Below are 17,351 nucleotides of genomic sequence, written 5' to 3'. Positions count from 1 at the left end.
AACTTATAGTAATAAGTTAATAGGAACAGGATTCAGTTTTCCACCCACTCTTTGCTTGTGCTCGGTTGTTGCTGTTGTTTTCATTAAGTGGCATATCCAGAGACTCCACTGAGGTCTTGGTAGAGATAGCTGGATCTCCATCACTCAGATCCACAACAGTCAGCTCGCTGGGTTTCTCACTTAGTGGTAGAGTAGCCTGGGTGCCAGTTGAGTTCTCCTTTTCTTGTTGATTGGCTTCGGTCGTTGCTGTAGGGGAGATCATATTTTAACACACAAGGGCAAGACAAAAACTCCATATAAGGAATATTAATCTTAATTAATGTCCACTCTATACGTGTTTTTGTGCTAACAATAGCACTAGTAACATATGCTGTATATAAATAACATATTAATAGATGCCTGTTAAATTGGAACTCTCACATTATATTAATTTTAGGCCTTGAACAGGTTCTCAAAAAGAACCCTTTGTGGGACCTTTTGTTGAAAATTTTAATGCGGCATTAACATGTTAGCATTAAAAAAGGCACTGTTCTATCTTTTACTGTAGAGTTGGTGTAAAACACCATAAACATTGTCATGATAATAGCATGGAAATCGGTGATCATTAGGTAGAGTTTGGCAGACACTCTTATAAAGGCAAATAAAGGCACAAGGATGCAAGAAAATGCCTGTGGCTTTATCCAGCATTATAAGATTATTCTCATTGTAATCAGGGGACCTTTTTTTAAGCAGTTTATATGGAGGCCTTTGATGGCCTAGGCCCCCTTACTTGGAAGCCAAGCCCCCATAAAAGCAAGAAAAGAAAATGGTGTTTGTAGCTAAAACCTTACTTAACTATGTACAGAGGAAGACTGAGCTAAACTGAGTTTGTACTTGAGTTGCATGAGACAAGCAGGTAAAAATGTGAAGCACAAACGATTACCATAACTACAGCTATAGCCAACATTCATTTGTATAAGGATAACACTTTAAGCTTCTCCAAACATAAAACAAACACAACACAAAGGTAATGTTCTCCTTCTCCTCCCTCTCCAAACTGCGAATGCATTTTGGGATCCATTCATTAGAACCAAATTCATTAATTGATCCATTACACACGACGCAATTTAACTATGTAATCACTCAGGGGTGCAGCAGCATCTCCTAACTGGAAAGTAACCCCTCGCTCCGTGAAGACCATTACAGCTGCTTTCAGACACCAGACACCAGTGTTTTCTCCTCTTATTCTCTTTTTTCAGCCCATTGCCACTTACTCACTTCCACCATAATTGTTAATACTACCACTGAAACAGCTTAGCGTGAATCAGGTGTGTGATTAGTGACCACAGTGAAACCTGCAGGGTTTGTTGAGGAGATGCAGCTGGTCCAGGTGGGAAAAAAGAGACACCCCATTATTACACAGCACGCTATGAAAGACCGCAGCTTCTGAGTCATGACTCAACCTAACCACATCACTGTTACTCAGTCATGCGGCAAGTGTGCTACACGCCTTTCTCTCTTTTAGTATCGTTCTTCCATGGTGTGCTTTCTGGCTCCTGAGGTTCACACTCTAATCTACAGAGGCAGTACCAAAGAGCTTGAACGACTGTCATTAGCTGCAACACAACTAATAATTTGTCTTAGTCCGAACCGTCTGAGAAAGTCCTGCAGATGTCATAGGGAGCTACAGGAAGATTAAGGAGAAAGCACTAAGTAAAAGGGGAAATGTCTTAAAGTACCGCAAGTATAACAATTGTACATAATGATTGTTCATGCGTTAAATTGGACCAGTGAGCCTAGCTGTAGCGTGAGGCATGCCATCGGCTACTCTGCTTTGCATTATACATCTAACCAGTGCAAAATACATGACATGTGTATATCATTGGTAGCGGAACAAAACCTTTATTTCCATTTTTGTCATTTAAAATTTTTTTTTACATAATTTGAAATTGCCAGCTGCCATTTCATGACAAATGCACTAACAGACATGGTCCATACAATTACACATAGCAATATACTGCTTTTATTTTATTATACTGATACTAAAAACTTGATACCAATCTGAAATTTCTTCTTAAAAAATCACTAGGCTTTAAATTTAGCTATTTTAATTGAAGCACTTCGCTTAAGCATTTAAACAGAGGCAGATGCAGTGATTCTGGGTCTCTAGGCAAAAGGCAAGAATGGTGCCCACTAAATAAACATTTTTAAATTAGTTGAGGCTCTGGGCTCCTACTACACTGCAAAAAATATCTTGTCAAATGAAAACATCTTACGTGTAGTGGATACATCTAATATTTCTCATTTGGAGATGTTGTGAGGGTATTCTTGTAAGATTATCTATCTCTACTTATCTGCCAATATGGCAAGATAATTTGCTACAGTGTGACGCACAGTAAAGCATGCTGGAATTCATTTAAGTGAGGTAGTCACATACATCTAAAAATAGGTTGTCATTGTGAAACTACTCAAACGCTCTATTACCCTACAGGAAGAAATGCACTGCTAACAACATCACATCACACAATGTTGACATTTCTTACAAGACTGGATTAGATTCATTCTTTTTTTTTGGCCCAATACGGATACCCATTAATATCAACCTGCCATTGTTAAACGCTAATAAAATGGTTTTAAGTTGTGGTGAGCCTCTGGCAATGCACTGCACTCTGGAAAATTTAAATATCAAAAGCTTTCTGGCCTCAGAAATGGCATGGACATTAAATAGTGATAGTTTTAAAAATATATAAGCTGTGTAATAAAATAGAGATTTGGTATAGTGAATTGCTTTAAATTGCTTTAAATTTAATTGCTTTAAATTACCACCAGTTTTCTAGGTTCAAAACACATAAATCACCAGGTATAAGTAGCTTTCCTTCCCAATTTTGTATGACTTGCACTCAGGGCTGCCCATAAGGAAAAACGGGATAGCGTTCAGGGCCTCTGCCATGAGAGGGGGCCCAAGAGGCTGAGCATTGTGGCTCAGCATTGTGTTTAGTTCAAACTGCAGTCTCATTGCTAAAAAAAAACAGCAGTATTCAGACCTTACATATTCAGAAGGATCATATTATGATTTATTTAATCTCAACATATTAAGTGAGATAGTAATAAGCTAAATACATACGTAAACACATAGTAATAAGCAAAATGGGGTGAACTCCCCCAAAGGTGGGAAATACAGAGGGGTCTGGGATGCTCTAATTAACTCTTGGACCCCCTGAATGTCTTAAAATCAAAATTCTGAGGGTTCCCTGAAAATTTTGATATACATTATGATGTTATGCTGTCCATTAAGGAAAAACTGACACTCAGTTAGAATGTGAGAGCGCATTACCAAACTAGAATAGAGCATTTCCACAAGAAAAACTGTTAAACCAAACATTTTGTTGCCGTTTAAAGCTAGCATTAGTGATGCTATGGTCAGTCAGCAGCCAGGCAATGTTGGATTAACCAGCCAACCTGGGACCCCTCAAATATCAGGGACTATTTTAAAATTTTGCCACTGTGGTTTAAGCGATTCATCCTTCTCTTCTTGTTCTGCCAATTTTCACAATCATGCAAGTACACATTAAATCCTTCCTGTTGTTTCATGATGTGTTAACTTGCTAAATAAATTAGTTCATTGCACCTCAACATTTAAGTAGCCTAGATTATTTGCCATTATTTGTACTGATCAGTCAGTTTGCAGAGCCAGATAAACTGGCATTACCCCACCTAACCATGAAAAACTAGGCTACTTTAAAAAAAAAGCACTTTCTTATGGTGGTGTACTGCTTTTTACATATTATTTAGTGTGGCAGTATGCAGTTTGGGACGCGGCCAGCCGCTGGTTACCTGGCGTTGCAGTGTTTTTTTGACAACTTTGAGCATAGTTAATGTTAACATTTGCTAACCCAAATCCTACTAGTATATTACCGCAACATGAGGTTATACATAAGCCGTTTTCATAGCTACAATTAGCCGCCATTGCTGTTTGTTGTGCTCTCATTACTGACCTCAAGTTTAAAGCTGGTGAAAGCTAACCGTACTACCAAACCAGGAGCTGTGAGGAGACGATAGCTGAGGCCAGTGAAGCTGGTGACTGAAGGCACCTAAACTCAAGCAGTAACAAAGGCTAAACGAAGGCCCAGTACCACCCAAGACACAACATAGCATGAAATGGGAAGGTTTTGTGATTTGCTGGCTAACGGTGCTACCCTCAGTGTCGTGCTTTTTTATCGCCCGCGGTATAAATTCTGGGTGGGACAAATTAAGCTGTTTCCAATGTCCCACCGGTTCCTACGCCAATGTATAAATGTACACCGGTTCATACACCAATGGCTAAATGAACACACCTTTACCAGAAAAGTGTCACTGTTAGACTGAGAATTGCCCACCAACCAACAATACCCAGCCAACAGTCTCCTGTGGGCAGCGTTCTGTGGCCACTAATGACGGACTAGAGAATGGCTCACACAAACTGTGCAGCAACAGATGAGCTACTGTCTCTGACTTTACATCTACAAGGTGGACCAACAAGCTAGAAATGTCTAATAGAGTGGACAGCAAGTGGACGCAGTGTTTAAAAACTCCAGCAGCACTGCTGTGTCTGATCCACTTGTACCAGTATAACACACCACCACCACGTCAGTGTCACTGCAGTGCTGAGAATGATCCACCCCCTAAGTAATACCTGGTCTGTGGTGGTCTTGTGCAGGTCCAGAGCATTGAAAAGCATAATAAAAGGGGGCTAACAAAGTATGCAGAGAAGTTTAGAACTACAAAGTGAACCTATGGTAAGTGGAGCTGATAAAATTGACAAAGAGTGTACATTCAAGGAGGTGTACTTAGTAAAGTGGCTGGTTGGTGTATACAATTTAATGCTTAAGTTGAATTCCTCCTGTTCTATCTACAAGTTTGTTTGTTCACTTTTTTCACCTACAACAAAACCATGTTCAAATCCCTTTGTGATTAACCTGAAAGAAACAGGATGAAAAGAAATGACTCGGATTAGGGGGTTTCAAAGGCTGCAGTGCTCTTCAAAAGTTATATGGTCGACAGTGTGCCAATGTGTGTCTTTTTCACAGATCATTCAATGTGGAAACTGACACAAACCTCCTTTCTCAAGTTCCCTAATAGCAAAACAACTATGAAGTGTGTCATTTCCTGAGCATGAGGTAGTTGTTTCGTGCAGCAGATATCTCACCCACAGATAAAAGTTGTGAACTGGAGCTAAACCATGTTTGTGACTAAAAGATCACATTCCTGTTTAGCAAACTTGAACACATTGTCTTTTCACTCTTTTTAGCAAATTAGCTCCCCTTTTACAGCAGTACTTTCAATCACCTTTAACACTCTTCTAAGTGTAAATCTAAAAAAACAATCTATTGAGGTTTCCCTAGATCTGGCTTTCATTTTTTTTTTCATTTTTGCAGGACAGAAGACAAAACAGAAGATATGCAAAACCGACTAATTGCCCCAAAGCTGCTAAAACTGACCACTTCCTCAAAATAATGAAAGTCTTGCACAGTGCAATGTGTCCGCAGAAGGAACACTAAGTTCCAAGGTGTATCAGCATGTGTGAATTTGATTTGAAGCAAGTGAAGTTTGTGGACTTTCACAGAGCCTGTAATACAGCTTGTTTCTGCATTCTTTAAGACGTTGAATCATACAGTGTTTTCCACTGTCTTACACAATGTGAGTGATCGTTATCTTTCACCTCTAACTCACTAATTATAAGTCTTGCTTTAAAAATGCCTCAAAACAGACTTTTAAACCAGTGTTGTACAAACATCATTTTAAAAAGCTTTTCAGTTTAAAAATATTCAGTTAGGAATCAGGGGGGAAAAGCAATTTATAGATGCCAGTCACTCAGCACTCTGCCTTTGTCTTAGGTTTCCACCTAGTGGAAGCCATGTGTATTGCAGCCATTTCTAAAAGTCTCTTTGGCCTTGTTCTGTTTTATCTCCATCTGCTATAGGCCATGTCTTTGTTGTAGCATACTTTTGTATAGCGGTTTCAGTCTTAGTTTCAGAATGTACATGTATATATACAGTTATACGTATAGTTTCAGGGTAGTTACAGAATCATTTACAGTAGATACTAAAAAATAAGTCTCAAGATTAATAACTGAACAATAAGCCTGCACTTTAGGAGCTTAAGGCTTGAGCTCATCATGTAATTTAGTGCTGGCAGGAGAAAAACAATAAATTGTTAACCTTAATGTTGTGCATTAAAGGAAAGTCCTATATAGAAGCAAATACTGGCCTAATTACAATAATGTGCTTCTACAAGTTTCCACTACAGAATATTCTTCTTAACACGTAACCTCTGTGTGTGTTAGAGGAATGTAAATGACTGTCATTTGATCTATTTTAAAATGAAGAAATATAGATGAAATGGATGAGCTAAGTTCAAAACCAACTTCCTTCTGTTTTTCTTGGTTAAGAGGAAGTACAATAATGCATCAGTAAACGGAACTGTAAACAGATATTGCAAAGCCTGGCATGCAAATGGAATTCAGTACTATTCTTAAATCCTGAAACTCAGTGTTAATGTAGAGGAGGGGTCTACACAGCATCTGGGCCCAAAGGGTTTACAACATTATTCTTCTGTTAATTAATACTACAAGCTTAGTGAACTCAAAACTTCAAGTTAACCTGGTTACTTACTGTTTAAGTTTAAAAGCTGCATAATGTTTACAGTGCTAAAATATGGTGACATTAATTGCAATTGCAGAGTTTGTGGATGCTCCCAGATAAAACTTAGTACTGAGAAAACTTCAGCAGATACCATCTTGAGTCAGTAGACACTTCATTACTTTTGGGAATGTCCAGTAGTAGCAAGTGTGGAAACTATGAAACTGAAATTATATCTGAACTATTACATATCAGGTTACTAATGTGTCTAGCTTTTCTATTATCATGTGATGACTTTGCTATCGAGCTGAGTCTCGAAAAAAAAATGTCTGATTCAGTATGAAGTAATATCACAGTAAAGAGAATCAAGACAGCATCATTTGCTGTTGTTGATAACAGTTTAGACGTTAGTTGTTTTATGGAGGTATCAGTGAATTTATACAGGTCGGAAACTGTGAATATAAGGGTTAGTTTGAAGCCTATGGAATTGCAGAGCAAAATTATATACTATACTATACTATAATATATACATTATTAAGATTACACCACTGTTTAAATGCTTGGAAATAATCTGTTCGATAATACACAACCACACTGGTTACAGATGAATGTATAAAATGATTTAAATAGGCTCATCCTGTGCAAATAATTAGAAGGATGCGTAACGTTAAGAATCATGTTACAATAGAATTCATATGTAAAATGTATCATATTTCAAAAGTGGACATCAAATCTCAAGGCAGATAACTTGACCAAAAAATGAATGTAAAAAGATAATTACAGTATACTATTTATCATTTAATAACTTGTTTTTGAATTAGAATAAAACATCTAAAACTATTTTTGGTGAATAGTTTGTAATATTTAAATCTACATTGAATAAGTTATTGTACATAAATTGACAAACATTGTTGATGAATGCAAACCTTTGAACTGTAGTGTACCTGTAGTGTACTTTTGAACTGTAGTGTACATAAAGTCCACTCTATGACTTATTTTTTGTGGAGAAGTGTGGATATGTTGAAATACTGCCACACACCTTTCTCTCCTTCCTGCTTCTCTGCTCCATCTGCTGGTGGGGCACTGTTAGCTGGCACGCTGGATTCAGCAGCACTGAAGGTTTGCATGTCTGTGGATGCAGGAACATATTATATTATCTGTAATATACAGTGTCCATATTTGAAACGTTTTAAAGCTATGAGGGAGTGTGTTTAAGCACCTTTAGGCGGGCTGGCCTCAAACACTTCAGGCTCCACTGCACTAAGTGGAATCTGAGCATCTTCATTTTTGCTATGTTCTAGAGAGAACTTCTGAAAGAGATGTATATATGAGAGAATGTTATACTATGATAGCACAAAGATACCTTGATTTAGATATTCTTTCCTCAGCCATACTTGTTCCAATAACTTCTTTTACATTACAAACCAAACCAGAAAAAAGTATGAGGTGCTGGATGTGGCTGTGGTTTAAACCAGAAATTAGCATGAGCTTCTGAAGTGAGTGTGGCTTCAACCAGAAATGAGTATGAGGTGCTGTAGGTGGGTGTGACTTAAACCAGAAATTAGCATAAAAGGCTGTGGGTGAGGTTTAAACCAGAAATGACAAGACTGAGTATGAGGTGCTGGTAGTGGGTGTGGCTAAAAAAGGAAATGAGTATAAGGTGATGGATGTGAGAGTATTTCCTGACCGCAACGGACTGTAAACTAATCAGTGTTGATGTTAATAAGATGCATACAGAATACAGTTTCCCAATCAGCAGTCTAGATTTTGGAATGAGTGTGCTTATTAGCTCACAGCCACTAAAACATACTATTTAAGTACTGAAATCTGCTATTGAACTCAGGACTCTGTAAGTTTAAAGTAATCTGATCAGTATCTTAAAGGTACTGAATTTCAATAAAGCTCTATTCACAAGAATATATTACTGTTTGACTTACAGATGCTATATGTCACAATTTATTTCACAACTTTCTATGTGAAAAAGCATTTTGATTTTTGAAGGTGTTTAATAGGTTCTTACTCGGGATTTGTTCTGAACACAGCAATAAACGATGGCACCAATAAGACACAAGATGATGATGATGAAGATGATGATGTATGCTGAAACACAAAAAAGGAAAAAATATGCGCAGTCCATCTTCAGTTCTGCTACAAATTTATACTGTTTCTAGTGTAAATTAATGTATGAGTTATTTATAAGTTATAAAGTGATGTGGCCTTACTTATTTTGTTGCCTGTGGCGGGGCTGTGAGTAGTTTCTGTGTAAACAACATGCATGCGAAAAATAAATGGTAGACACAAAACAGAGAAGCGTCTCAAAGACCCTGTAAAAGACCCTGTAAAATATATATATAGAATGATCTACCACCCAAATAATACATGCTTTGTGGGGGCTCTGTGGGGGTCCTGACCATTGAAGAACAGGGTGTTCATAATAGTGTTCATAATGAAGCACTATGAAGTTATAATGAAGTTATAATAAAACTGAAATACAGAATGACTTTAATTCAAAAGTGATGAAAGCTTGAGGCTGATAAGTAATCAGGAAATTACTATAAATCAATAATTACAGTATGTTATATATACAGCATATTTAAGCTAGTCTGTAGCTCAGAGAATTACAGTCTACACTGTGTAAGTTATTACAGCAGTGATTAACAAGACAAGGGATTCAAAACCTTTAAACACTAGTGTATTAAAGATTTCTGCTGTGGACAAAAAGATATGTCACTTACTATCAAACTCAGGGTTTTTGCTACTGACTGTAGCTGTGGATCTGAGAAACAGTGTAAAAACACTATGGAGCTTCCACTCTGATTTGTACTGTACTGACAGTAAAGTTTCATCTGGTTATTTTGTTATATTATGTTATATGTTTTTGACTTGACTTAAAATAGTTTTCACTTGGTGCTTTTGGCAAGAAATCCACACTTGTCAATTTAATAGCATGCTTTTGGTCTTAATTTTCATGATATAATACATTAGCATGTACTACATGACTACATACTTGGGCTCGTAAACTGTCCCATAGTCTGCTGAGTTGTTGCTGGTTTTGAAGGTGAGTGGGGTTCTTCTGTCACAGTCTCGATATCAGGTGAATTGGAATTGTTAATTCCTGGTTCAGTCGTGTTATCTGTTGAAAAATCATGTTTAAATGTCATGAATAATTATACTACTTGACATAAGGTCTTATTTTAGTTCTGGTGAAAACAGATTGTGAAACACGTACAACAAAAAATGAAAGGTAAAAGCCAAACTGAGGTTAAAACTGACCTTTTTAACCAGGTTAGTTCATGTCTTTGATCACATTAAGCACAGTTAATCATATCATGTCATTTAAAGAATGAGGTTCTTGTTTTCCTGTAATGTTTGATGTTCATGTAGTAACTGCCTGCCTCATCTCCTGCATTATGATTACATCACAAGTTATTGAGGTAAAAAATAATATTAACCACTCTCATCACCCCCACCTATCATCAAGCAAAAAACTCAAATGGCTGAGACACTCAGAAACACTCGAAAATATATGGAAGGACAAGGCCTTATAATTTCACATTCACATTGACTTAATAACAAATTAAGTTATCAAGTTATGATATTTTCTAATTTGGAAATTTAATGGCAACAGTATCGTTTTTGTTCAAACTTTTCCCACAACCAGGGATTCTCCATTTTCTCCCAGAATGTATGCAATTTCTGGATCATTGAGGTGATTCTAGTATAGAGGAATAAGCAACTGTGGGGGCTGCTCTCTTTGTTTTAACCCCTTTTTACAGTACATATACAAAAACTAATTTCCGTCTGTTTTGGACATCCCTCAATTGTTTACACTATGCAGGGCGGAAAGATTAATTGTTTTTATATTGAAATCGCAATCTAAAAGAAATCAATTCTATATAGATCCATGAACACTCAAAGAACCCTTTGCATGCTTAAATAGTTCTTCAGATTGATAGAGAATGTGCTGTATATTGTTTCACATAGAGCCTTTTTGAAAAGGGTTCTATATAGCACCAGAAAGCGTTTTTCTGGTATTACAATGTCAAGCTTGTAACAATAAAAGAACCCTGTTTGCTGCTACGTACCACATACAACACATTTTCCATCAGTATGAAGAACCATTTCACCAAGCAAAGAACCATTTAATCATGCAAAAGGTTCTCTGAGGGCTCATTTTTCTATACAGAAGCATCTTCTTTACTAAAGAACCCTTGAAGAATCGCCTTTTTTAGGTGTGAATGTTGATGGGTTGCAAGGTTTAAGTAGGGAAATTTAACCTAATCACATAGAGCTTTTTCTCCTTTTTGATGGATTTGATGAATCAGAAGCAACCAACCATGCATGTGCTGTGACATCACAACCACAAATAACTGACAGGCTGGTGCACTGTGTTCGGCTTTCAAGCTTCAAGACAAAAAACAAGTATGCACTAAGTCTTCAACAAGTCTTCTTGGCCAAAAAAGGCCTATACATCAATTTATAGAAAACATTCGCAATTTAATTAGCAATATTGGTCAGAAAAAACAAAATTAGATATTTTGCTGAAATTGTTCAGCCCTAGCACTATGCATTTTTTTCAGTAACACTGATTAAATATATTTTTAAAAATGTTTAATAAAAATGCTTAACAAAACTGGAAGCTTAAATACTATTTTTTGTTGCTGCAGTTGAACACAATTTTTTGATATCAAGAAAGCTGCACTTGTGCTGTTTGCTTAATGTCGGCATGGCCGTCTTTGTGGACTGGCCATGGTAGAGGATTCTGACTCCTCCTATCTCCTCATTGCTCACTAACAGCTCAACACAGTCACATTTCACAACCAACAGTGTCCTACACTCTTAAAAATATGAATCTTCAAAGGCTCTTTAGTAAAGATAACGGCTTTATACATCACCAAATGGGTTCTTGTATTGTTATGAGCTTGACATTGCAACAGTGGCAGAATATCATACCCTTTTTGGTGCTATATAGAACCTTTTTTGAAAGGATTCCTTATAGAACCATACACAACACATTCTCCATCAACCTGAGCAATCATTTCACCCTGCAAAGAGCAATTTAAGCATTCAAATGGCTCTTTAATTGTTCATAGTTCGATACAGAACCATTGTCTTTACTAAAGAACCCTTGAAGAGCCATCTTTTTTTATAGTGTAGTTAACCTGATGACATTTTATATTCAATATTTTTTGTGTAATTACATTTAAAAATATCAAGCCACTAAAGGTTTCTAAAGGCTTTTTTTGAAAAAGCTGGTGTTTCTGATGCTGAGATGAAGGTTAAGGCTGGGTGAAGAGGGTCACAACAGCATTTGTGCTCTATAGACAGGGGAAACTGGGGCGGTTGCAACACGGGATGGTTGCAGCAAGTCTTATTCCACCAATCAGAAACAGGCTAGAGTGAAGGCACTCATACTGCACATGCTCAATCTGACCCTCCCCCCAACAGGAAGACAGAAAACACTTTCAACATCAAAACTTGTTTCGGAGGAATGAGGGTAATTTTTAATTAGCTGTATTTTTGTCATACATGCTTTTGTATGAATTAATAAAAAAAAACTACTTAGTTAAGATCACTGTTTTGTTGACTTCTAAGTGACATTGTTAGCATAAGTCAGGGTCAGTGTGTCTAGCACATGATGTTCTGTGATGGGTGATAGGATGGGGACAGATGCAACACGTTGTTGCATCTGTCCTGAAGCTAAGCAGCCACATCAAAACACATTTTCAGTTCAAATAAGGCATAATCTTTATTTAGTTTTATTGCATGTGATGGAGAAAACTGGCATACATATTATAAGACCATGAGAGGCTAATGATAAACAAAATAATTCCCAAAATAACTTGTTTATGTTTTCCTATACATGTGTGTGCATTTGTGTGTGTGGGGGGGGGGCTTATTATTATTTTTTTTTTCCATAGGCTATGCCAAGAGTGACGAAGAGGGTTACTAACAGAGGGGTCCCCCTCAATATTTTGGAATGAGCCTCAAATATAATCAGGGCGAGGGCAGGACAGTCAGGGCAGTGATAAATATTACTGATAATACTAATAAGACAATGCATATTTTCAGAATACTATGCTTATTGAGACAAAAAAATAATTAATTAGTGAAATTTACTGTATTTTTAACATGTTTGCAACTGTTCCCAGGCTGGGGTCAGTTGCAAAATCTGACTTCTTCCATTCAAATCAATATTGTGAATGTCATTGTAAGCATCTTTAAATGGTATCTGTAATTAGCTAATAGAAGTTTCAAATGTAAAAATTTGGTTGGTCTAGTCTCTGAGGAACTGAGAGCAATGCATGAAGTGCTGCAACCATCCTCAGTCCCCCCCACTACACCCCACGATGACAGGAATACCTACTTGTCTTGTGGGGGGAACTGACAGTTCAAAAGTGCTACGCCAAATGTCGGTCAGTGCTCCTCCTCTTCCTTAACCGATCAACGCTAACCAGACCGTAGAATACGATCACAGATGTGGTTTTCTATCTGAACATCTGTGAAACTGCTCTGTGCACGTCTTGGCTAGTTGCTCTATTATAGCCGAGCAGATAATGAGCTTAATTAACTCAATGACAATTTGAATGTCATAAATACATAGAACAGACCAGCCAAGGGATGAGACAATTACCTCTTTTAATGATATATTCTGCAATATAAAACTTCAATTCCAATATCTGTGCACAATATTATTATGGTGCTATGGTCTCCCTGCAAAATATGTTTACTTAACCATTGTAGTTGAAATTTTATTAATAAATTCCTGAGGTGAAATGATTTCAATGACGGTGAAACATTTTCACTATTATTAACAATGTCATGATATAACCATGCTTATTTTGGTCACTGATATCATAAACCTTTTTAGTACTCTCTGTGGAGAAAGAGGGGATTAAGAGCCTATTTTTTGGCAGTGCATTTTGAAGAGCTTTGTTGTTTGTTGTTTTGGACTATAACCACTCCCAAAGCATTTTGTGCCTTATTAGGTAGTAGCTTCTTGTCTTGTGCTTGGTGGGGAAGTTGGAGAAGAAATCTCAGTTATTTTCTGCAACTACTACTACAACTAACTTTTTTGTGGTTTAGTGAAAAATAGTATGGTTTTATGTGCGTACAACTGTTCAAAGTTGTGTTCGCTAGTCATGTACTAGCTAGCATTTTTGCCCAAAATTAGCTAAAACTGTCACTACTGAAACATTCATTACTGAAACATTTGGTACAGTTCAGTAGTGTTATAATTGTTTTGGCAGCCACAAAACAGAATGATCAATCATTTATTATTAATAAAATCAACATTATTAAAATATAGGGTCATTCAAAGCAAATTAATTTCAGTCTGAAATCCAAGTCAATTAAAAGTCCAAAATGTGTTTTGAACTCTGACTTTGAACCAGTTTGGTAGAATGATCCAAACAGTCAAACACAACAAATCTATCTAGCTGTAGTACTGTTTATCAATTACACCATGAACTTCAGCTGTTACTTGCGTTTATACCAGTCATTAAGCCTACAAAGATGGCAGAAACCAAATATCTGTTGGAGACCACTGCAAAAACTTCAAATGGTGACATACTATTTAGTATGGTAACATGCTGTTTGGGTTGCAGCAATAAAGATAGGCTGCTCACGTCAATGGCTATTTTCATTATATCCTTTACAAATAACAGCTAATAATTGTAAAATCTTCTTTTAGAATAAGTGTGATCTGTATCTCCTAGAATGCACAATTTTTTGCAGCAATCTGTTGTATTGATGTAATTTTTATATGACATAAACTTAAGAATAAGCATTGTTTTCCATGTAACTACTGAATTAGTTGTAATCAGTGAAACTAAGTTACTTACCTGGCACTGTCTTGTTGGTTGCGGTTGTGGTAACAAAACTAGGTGAAGCAGTATTGTTGGTGGATGTGTTGTTTTCTGGAGAATAATTGAACAGATGGGTGGAAAATGCATTAACATTATTAAAAATGCCTCTTTTGCCACAATTTTAATGTAATTAGCTGCTAAAGGCATCATGAGCACTCGTGGAATGTATTTATTAACAGCAGATGCCTGTTCTTGATGTAAATGACCAGCGTCCACACCCATTAACTGCCACTGCACTTAAGGCGGAATTTTTCAAATTAAAAAAAAAAAACAAAAACTTTATACCTAAATGGTTAGAACAAAACAAAATCAATCAGGGTGGTTTGAAGTGAAATGTTCCATTCAATCAGAATTATTCACAGTGGTGATGATGGGAACCAAAGAGTTTAATGCCTCTCACAGAAAATTGTTACATGAAATAGTTACAAGTGCACGGCCTAATGACTAGGACATTGGTTTATGGTAGTTTTTAGAGAATATTTTGGACTAAAATGTGTTTTTTACATACATTCATAGGTGAGAGGTACATGTATGGCAAAACAGTTCTCAAAGAAAACTGACATATAAAAATTGGTCATTTTTGATAGGTAATAAAATAGTTATATTTGCATTGTAGACCCCTGGTTCCTATCATCTAGGCACTTGAGTTGGTCGAAAAATCGATGGAGATTTAATCACACAAGTAGCACAACCATTTAGACCTTCAACATAACCAGTAAAGCAGCAAAAATCACCATATTTTACCATGTGCTGATGTAGGACTGCTTGAGATGGGGCTATCAGTGACTTTTGTGGTCGAACTGCTGATCTCTGTATGGTTTTCTTTATCTCCTAACTGAGTGGAAGCATTACTATAAGCTGGTGCGTTGGTGTGTTCTGTAGTTTGGCTAACAACAGCTGTAACCAACAAGGCACCTGGATGGCATCAAACAGAGAAGTCACAGAACAGATGAAAAGACGCTGCAAAATATCTGCTATGCAATAATAACACAAAATAGATTATGTGAAATTTGATTAATGTATAGCTAAATACACAGTTATGTTATTAATCCAATTGTCATAGTAATGTCACAGTTATGAGAACCTTCAATATAGGAATATTATGTGCTTAAAATACATACCTATAACTGTAAGAACAGCGGCAGTTATTTTCTCCATCCTGTTCAGGCTCAGGTTGCTGAGAGTGTATGTGTCTGTGCGAGAGGGAGTATGTGCGTGCTGGTTTTTGTGCACTGATGTCCGATGAGCTAATAACCACAAAGCCTCCTGCACAGGATGTAAAAATCGTTGCTCAAATGGTGTAAAAAAGGAAGTCACAAATTGTTTTTTCCATTTCTTTTTAAAGCAAATGTTGTTTGAGTTCAGTGTAATTAATGAAGTCATGATATTTTTTGCCATAGAAGCCAGAATTCCACTGAATGTAAGCAGTGACATCAACTTAACCAATCCACTCTCCTTAAATATGCTGCACATGTGGGTTGTACAACCTGTACTATGTTGTTTCAAACAGACAGAAGGCCTGCATCCTGTGCAAGTTGTACAATGCCTACATTTTTTTCATATTCAGGTGTTTACATACATTATTTCATTTCATCTGGAGACTACACTCTTCAAAAGGAGATGTACACTTTCACAGCACATAAGTTTCCATTAGATCAGGGGTGTCCAGTCTCATCTGCAAAAGGCTAACTAAGCAAAAGCATTCCTGATTCCACTTGTTTAATCAGCTAGTATCCATGTGAGCTCCTGCTTTGTTGAAATGACAACCTGTAGTCACACCCTTAACTTCACTGATACAGCATCGTCACATTTCAACTCTTTTTAGCATGTCCGGCTCACCACTAGGGCACTATGTTACATAAATGGCCACTCACAGCACAAGGAGAGGAAGGGACAGGGAACAATAGGCTTTTCATTCATAACATGCTGGCCCTTGGCTAGGTTATCCTCAGTGAGCTAATTAGCTAGCAATGAAAAACACAGGTTTATCCATTCAGACTCTTTGTTCTTCAAACATGCATGAGTGAGACTCTAATGTGCCTGAATGAACCTGCATGGTTGAGCGTAAAGCTTAGGCTTTCTTGCTAAGCTAACGCTAGTTTCTAGCAAACATGGTCAAACATGGAGGAATAGTTAAGGTGACCAGATGTCTGAAATTAAAACCAGGGACAGTTCCATTTCAGCGGTCAATATATCATTTAAAAATCCAGTTTTTTTGTCTATGATATAAAAAAGGGGGACAGTTGCAGTTTCATGTGTTTTGACTATGTTGTACAGTTGCAGTTTCATGTGTTTTGACTATGTTGTACTGTAAAACTCTATCTGTACCAAGCGGTTAAGGATGATGATGATGGTGTACTGTAATAAACTATGCTGAAGGCCAACTAATAAAATGGGGTACTAACAAAGTAACTTTGTAAACCGTGTTAGAAAATCATACAGTAGCCTAAGTGAAGAAGAGTGAGGCTATGCTAACCTATATGGCTACAGAAAAAACACCCATGCCTATAGCCCACTAGCCAGATCCTAAACACACCCCTGGGCTGGCTTGAGAGACAGAGACGGCTGCTATCAACATGTCATATATCATATAAAGATAGCTGAAAAAATTATGCAGTTTGAAAAAATGATGCACTATTTGTAGATGGCCTACATTCAGTTAGGTTGTAGGCCTATATAAATCAGCCTACCTATCACCTGGTAGTACGATTCAAGTCCCGTAACCCCACCCCTGCTTTTAATTCCTGGATTACCTTGTGTTATAAAACGTTTGTGGTGATGTTGTGGACTTACGTGATGCTAGCTTTTGGTTGATTTTTCCACAGCAGTATTCTCTAAAACTAGGCAAGCAAATGGTAGATGTGGTTAGTAGATAGGAGCAGCCAGC

General features: G+C 37.1%; 1 protein-coding gene across 2 annotated transcripts in view; it reads right to left on the bottom strand.

The window, feature by feature from the left end:
* The window catches only part of si:dkey-27h10.2 (flocculation protein FLO11), a 38,791-nt gene extending 23,091 nt beyond the window's left edge, over positions 1 to 15,700 (bottom strand). Inside the window, exons 1-9 of one of the 2 annotated variants that reach the window (XM_036574941.1) lie at positions 15,586 to 15,700; positions 15,209 to 15,379; positions 14,441 to 14,515; positions 9,604 to 9,729; positions 8,819 to 8,854; positions 8,617 to 8,696; positions 7,816 to 7,906; positions 7,636 to 7,725; positions 49 to 246 (exon numbers count right to left, since the gene is read on the bottom strand). In XM_036574941.1, coding sequence (XP_036430834.1) covers positions 49 to 246; positions 7,636 to 7,725; positions 7,816 to 7,906; positions 8,617 to 8,696; positions 8,819 to 8,854; positions 9,604 to 9,729; positions 14,441 to 14,515; positions 15,209 to 15,379; positions 15,586 to 15,622 — 904 coding nt within the window. In that variant the 5' untranslated portion in view covers positions 15,623 to 15,700. The remainder of the gene's footprint in view (positions 1 to 48; positions 247 to 7,635; positions 7,726 to 7,815; positions 7,907 to 8,616; positions 8,697 to 8,818; positions 8,855 to 9,603; positions 9,730 to 14,440; positions 14,516 to 15,208; positions 15,380 to 15,585) is intronic. The other variant, XM_036574942.1, reaches the window with a different exon arrangement.
* Between the last annotated feature and the right edge of the window lie 1,651 nt (positions 15,701 to 17,351).

The sequence above is a fragment of the Colossoma macropomum genome, unplaced genomic scaffold, assembly GCF_904425465.1.
Source record: "Colossoma macropomum unplaced genomic scaffold, Colossoma_macropomum, whole genome shotgun sequence".
Classification (NCBI taxonomy): Eukaryota; Metazoa; Chordata; class Actinopteri; order Characiformes; family Serrasalmidae; genus Colossoma; species Colossoma macropomum.
This window is presented reverse-complemented; position numbering and strand designations above follow the sequence as displayed.